We start from the raw sequence: 6,237 nt of genomic DNA, 5'->3' as shown, positions 1-6,237 counted from the left end.
GTTCATGCAAAAATTTCCCTGTTAATTTGTTGACATATCTATCAGTATTGGCCTGGCTCTCGGTGCCGTATGTTGTTTGCAGCGAGATTTTCGATAGCCATGCTATCTTCGTCAAAAACACGGCCGGCCGAATAATGGGTTCACACTCTCATAGGTTTTGCCATCCTCGACCTTTAAAGGCTTGGGGCATTTGAAACCCAGAACTGAATGCTATCCCGCGATGAGCTTTTGGTGGTGGGGGTGGGACCTAGCAATGCTATCATTTCTGCTAGATGTGCTTTTGCATCATAGCGACGTTGTGCATCTTGTACTTGGCGAAACAGTTCCTTTCTTTAAACAGGCTCTGAAAAAGCTTACAATTGTCTCCTCATAAGTTCATATGCTAGGTATAGATGCTCCCCCCTTCGGGGCCGGTGATTTCAAATTATTATGCGAATGTCAGAAGTGAATTGCCGAAGTGGGACGGGTCCGTCTCCGCAATGAGCTGCAAAATTTCACTCTCATAAAGATCTATGATAGGTGAAGGTGTATTGGAATTTGTTATTTTCATTGCCGCCACCTTCATTGGGTTGCCAGTGATATTGTGCCGAACATCAGTTATTTATGGTGGAGTATGGAAACAGGAGTTTCATCATCAGCATCTGGCAACCCCCAACCAATGCAACCTGAACAAAATTGGAAAGGCGCATTTACATCCAAGGATGGAGGGGATAACTAACTGGGGATTCGGCGCTGAAATAATTTATTAACATTAGTAGATTCATATATCATGTTGCCAACAGGTTTGGGTATAACACCGCTATCAAAAGAAATATTCCAAAAACAAAACAAAAAAAAAAAAAAAAAAAAAAATTCTGTCGTTCATCCAGGTGCAACATAAGATGAACAAAATATATATCTCAAGAAGAATTAAAATTATTCCTCATGAGCCCATTCAAAAATCCCAACCCATTCACAGTGGGGCATTGATAAATCTCCGAATATGTCCAAAGAACAAACCATCAATCCCTTAAATAAAGAACAGAGGAAGCCATTATCAAAGGGTGATTGGTCAGAACGCAAATGAAACCTTAATGCCGATCCTCACCATGACCAAAAACGTTTCATTTTCATTCATTTCACATCAGCGGAAATAGGAATATTTATATTCCCCAGTTCCGCCGCCTGAATTTCACCAGCATTAGCGGCAGCACCAGCATTCTGCTCCCACTTCCTACCTGGAAAATGGAAGCCTAGTCCCAGATTTGACGAAGTTGGCCGGCTATTATGCGCAGGCGACGATGAAGCGTCTTCTCCCGCCGTATTGGTATGATTAGCAGTGGTTGTGTCCGTCAACCGAGCAAAAAAGCCCTTCTTTTTAGGTTTGTTCTCTTCATTTAGACCGACATCGACAAATTGCTCTGGTTCTTCGTCTGCCGCCCTTGGGGGCGGGTCAAAAGTATTTCCGTTGATTGTTGAGCGGGGCGTGTTTAGGCGGGAGAAGCGGGAGTCGAGAGAGGTGCGGGAGGTGCTCGTGTTGGGTGGACTGATGGTGGAGTGGGCGGAGATGTCCTGGGGTGATAATGACGGAATTAGATGTGAGTGAGTTCCGGAGAGAAGGCCCTTGTTTATTTGTGCGAAGGGGGGTAGCATACAAATGAGCGGCGATAAGAGTCGAAGGACTCTCTAGATATTGAGAAGGGTTCATTTTCATTCACGAGGTTTCTCATATTGTTTTGGGAAGGAGACCTTTGCCAGAAGCTCTTTTTCTCTGTTGGAGAAGGCTATTTTTTATGTAAAAAATATGCCGTCAACTGGAATGATTCTTATTGTAATGGTATGAACATATCACTAACTGGGAGGGAGTGAATATTTCGGTACGTACCGGAAGATAGACCCCGCTATCATTGACAACTGCGGAAAAGGCGATAGTTATATAAGCATCAGTTGACGAACGGCTGGAATGACATACTGAATGCAACATAGCATATCTTCAATATCTTACCGCTCATTTTGTATTCATTGGGTTCCTCTCTGCCGCGACTTAGACTCAATGAGGATTGTTGCGGTGTGGCTTGGGAATTGCCCGCTGCGGTCTGCAACGAGGGGTTTTCATCGCTGGTTGGCTCAATGGTCACCGCGGGGCGCTTGGGAAAGAGGTTGCGGAACGGGGACATGATGATTAGAGCGAGTGGGCCGGGTGTGTAAAGCTATAATGGCAGAGTAAATTATCAAAAAGGAGAGGCTGAGAACATGTATTCGGAATGTAACAACCCGATATAACAGTTACTGATGGTAAATATACCAAAGAGAGTTGGCCTTGGATTGAATTAATTAACTATTAAATCGATATAGGGCTCACATGATCGAATTAAAGGGTCTCCGGGGGCTGACGGACGATTAAATATTAGCAGAGTTTAACTCAAATGGTTTGGAGGAATAGCTACTCCGATATGGTATCTCTGTATCCGTGGCATTTTGGGGGGGGTTCCTGGTTAAGATACAATTTCGCAAACCGGATTTTCAACTCTGGTTGAATCCACCAATGGAGCATAGAACCAGGGGCAAACCGTATAAAATTTAAACCACCTCGTTTATCTCTCATTTTCGTCTACGCATTTCGCATTTCGCATTTCGCATTCGTTCCAATCCGATATCATTTTTGTTATTAACTCCTGGCTCAAGTTGGCTGGACACGTTAGTTAATTTTAGTTAGCGGTGCCCCGTGGATGTTGTCGTGGAAGCCTTGGAACGAACCCTTCGAAGCCTAGGTTGGAGCAGCGGTTATCAGCCTTCCTCAAATTTAACGTTCGACCCAGCCGTTCTGCAATGTAGAGAAGATAAAACAAAATATACATGATATATGTCCAAGATTTTTATCTCTCCTATTTAATCCTGCGATTCTCTGGAGATAAAATCTGCACCTTCACAACCAGCCTTGGCTCTCAATCCGTGAAAAATGCTGTTGTTATCTTAAGGATATTTCCTCTTGGCCAATTGCAATGGGCCCAAGCTCTGCCTATCAACGGCCTGCAGAGGCAGGGTTTAACCCGGGGGACACGCGCATGATTGACAGGATCACCGTTGTTCAGAACTTGTTCTGTCAACACCATCACTGATGGAAGGATGGGCCTTATTGCGGAATATACATAGTTAGATGCAGTTCTAAAAATTCGACCGCAACCGTCGTCAGCCGGCGTAAGTTCGTGACTCATGAGTAATATATGCAGTGGACTTCCTATGGGTATGTCGAGGGGGGTTAAGGAAGCTCCCTGAAGATCTGATTCCTGGCCTCGGGTTTCTCCTGAGAATAAACTGCATTGTGGGAGTTCATTATTCCTTGATCGCGAATGTCAGCCATCGACTCATCGTCGCTCTCTGGGTTTTCATAACGAACACTGTGCAGCGACTGGAGAGGACAACAGTTTTATTTGATATTTTCGATAATAGCTTCGACCCAATTTGACTTCCATCTGCGAGCAAAATAGCGTTCATTGATTGTGGAAGCGCAGAGTCAATCTCATATATGCCGCAACCCGTTTTGACCCGCTTCAAGCAGCCGTCCATTATATTTATTTGGGACAGAGAGCAAGCGTTGCGACCTAGGTATACCCGTCTTATCCAGACATGCTAGATTCCATTGTTTACCCCATTGGATGCGCGATGGCCAAGGGTGATTGATGGTTGTTTCTTTGCCACGTCCTGCACGATGTGGTTGGCAATGTTTCTTGGAAGACCCTTTGTCCCTGGCCATGATGGCCAGTTTAACCTGCATAGTTCTCCTCCGACAAACTAGCTTAAGATCTATTTCCGTTCTTTTGATTTGATTGCTGCAACATACCTGGCAATGCAACCTGCAAGATGTGTTGCAGTTGTGAGATTTGATATGTTCTAAATATTGTATATGTTGTGTGTTTCCCCCCTTCTGAGGAGGAAAGATTTTTTTGTGTTGTTTTTGAGTGATAAATGTTCTTAATTGAAATTTGGTGATTTCTTTCCATCTATGCAATTTTTTTTTTTTTGAATTTCCATATATACCCCTGAACTGAACTAATATAATACTCATTATTTGGCTGCAAAGTTGTGTTTCAGTGAATACCAAAAATGGCAGACCTCATCGCGAAACCATGAATATCAAAAGAAGACCTCTATACTGCATTCTCTTTGTGCATGTCTGGATGTGCATGAATGCACTATACATTCTTCCTCAACATCCTCATCCTCATCCTGATCCCCATACCCATCCACATTTCAATGTTGGATGTTCATCTTCGTCGCCCTCGATATAGATCCGGGGAAGTAACGACTACGAGGAAAAGAGTAGTTGCCCTTCGTCTTGGATAGAAAACATCGACAGTCTCAAAAATCTCTGTCGACTTTTTTTGTCTCTTTCTATACATATAAATTCTTCTCTTTTTGTCCATATAAGAAGGATTCCCTATGACTGCCAATATCCATGGGCCTCCGCAGTATCACGTTAATTCCCTCTGTGGTTTTATTTATCGTCTTCATCAAGTCTTTCCCAGAGCAACCCCTCTCTTACCTAAGATCCTCCGATCAATTACATTCCGCCCTGACTAGACTTACCTCAAACTAAAACATTTTTTATCAATACCAACGGCCTTGCGTATCGCAACTACATCTGAAGACGCGTCTTAACATGGTGTTTTTTGTGGAATGGGCGCTGTGGGCGAAAATGTGTTTTGTGAGTTGCCCCTAACCCGATGGTTTCATTCGCGCGTACAGCGCAGCGGGTGTATTGCGCAACCATCCCGCATGTGAAGTATCATTTCACTAACCGTCCTAACCACAAAAATTCATCCAGGTCCTTGGATGTCTTATAGTACTGCTCCCACCTCCTGCAACTGAAATGTCATTTCTGCACACACACCATTTCTGACATATTCTTCCGGATAACAGGTTCTTGTGCTTATATATGGTAGCGGCGTGCACATCTACAACTCCCTAATGCTCAAAAAGTTCACTGCTGCCGCAGCCATAACTAGACCTAAACCGGAAATGGTCGAGGCGGGTAGCGAAGAAATACCCTTCGGGTCCAGGGCGATAGAAAGCGGGATCGAGATAGAAGGAATTTGGATATCAAGCCATAATACCCCTGTTGGCACACCTAGACGGGTATCATATTCTGATGCCGGCAGAACTGCAAGTGCAGAGTCTAAATCGATCATCATCCTTCCTCCTCCCCCTCCCCTTTCAAACGGGCCCAATCTCCTATCGCCAAAAGCCGCTACACTTGCTCGTGCTAAGCCCGTTTCTGTCAGCTCTCCTTTTCCGCATTTTGGTGGACATAATTCGAATGCTTCGAGTTCAGGGACGAAGGGGAGACGTGCGCAGAGTGAAATAGATCCTAAACATGACCAGCAGCTGGAGGGCCCACAGAATTGTGACAATGGATGCTCTGAATATGATGAAGTGGGGACGGAGTCTGCTGGTCAGCACGAGAGCGGATACAGTAGTATGAATTCCCGCCACGCTGAAGACGGCAGTGTGTTTGGAACTGAGTCGGACTTTACACCTATTGCTACAGGTATGTTGTGGGCGTCCAGTTGTTGAACCAAGTAATTTCAAAGTTGAAAAGGAAGAGGAAGAAATAAAAACGCTGACGATTGATCACAGCATCGGAAAATAACCTCTATTTGCACACCCGGTCCATCGATTCCGAGGGAATTTTCGAAAACATATCAGGAAACGAGCGACTTCGATCAGCAAGCGGCCCACCTTACGAACAAACTTATTTGAACCCGATGGAGAACTGCCGCATCGTCGATGACAAACAACATCGCGATTTGCTGCCTCTTCACAGTCGTAGACAGTTTAGTATTGCAGAGACAGGGCAGTTAGGTAATGCTACGCGCAGTGGGTTTGTCGAGGTGCAAAGGGACGACGGAAAGGACCGTACGCAAGCTATAGTCACGCAGATAAGTCAGGTTCCTCTCGCCCAAGCTGTTTGATGCGACATATTCGATTGACCTTGTTTTTGTTCCCCTTTACTCTTTTCCCAATCTGGACGTAGTCTGGGATGGAGCATAACTAGAGGAGAAAAGATCTATTTTTTTTTTCTTTATTTTTTTTTTCTTTGGCAATTCCATAGAGTCTTTGTCTAAAAGTGTATGTTCTAAGTGTTCCTTTGCGCAGCGTTGTATATCAGGAAAAAGGGTCGTTAGTTATTATCTTTTTTTTTATTCTGTTTTTTCTTCCACATTTCTTTTCTTCCTTGTTTATTAGAAATAAAAATCA

General features: G+C 44.2%; 2 protein-coding genes across 2 annotated transcripts; one reads left to right on the top strand and one right to left on the bottom strand.

Moving 5' to 3' along the window:
• Window positions 1-1,113: 1,113 nt before the first annotated feature.
• On the bottom strand, window positions 1,114-2,156 carry PAAG_02882 (hypothetical protein; the record flags this gene model as incomplete). Its single annotated transcript, XM_015844780.1, has 4 exons — window positions 1,114-1,551; window positions 1,635-1,763; window positions 1,865-1,893; window positions 1,985-2,156. The coding sequence occupies 4 exons, from the start codon at window positions 2,154-2,156 to the stop codon at window positions 1,114-1,116; spliced, it is 768 nt and encodes a 255-aa protein (XP_015701858.1).
• Window positions 2,157-4,639: 2,483 nt separating this feature from the next.
• Window positions 4,640-5,951, top strand: PAAG_02880 (hypothetical protein; the record flags this gene model as incomplete). Its single annotated transcript, XM_002795358.2, has 3 exons — window positions 4,640-4,684; window positions 4,900-5,527; window positions 5,617-5,951. The coding sequence occupies 3 exons, from the start codon at window positions 4,640-4,642 to the stop codon at window positions 5,949-5,951; spliced, it is 1,008 nt and encodes a 335-aa protein (XP_002795404.2).
• Between the last annotated feature and the right edge of the window lie 286 nt (window positions 5,952-6,237).

This window comes from Paracoccidioides lutzii, assembly GCF_000150705.2.
Source record: "Paracoccidioides lutzii Pb01 unplaced genomic scaffold supercont2.6, whole genome shotgun sequence".
Taxonomy (NCBI): Eukaryota; Fungi; Ascomycota; class Eurotiomycetes; order Onygenales; family Ajellomycetaceae; genus Paracoccidioides; species Paracoccidioides lutzii.
Note: the sequence above shows the minus strand (reverse complement) of the source record. Positions and strands in the feature narration are given on the sequence as shown.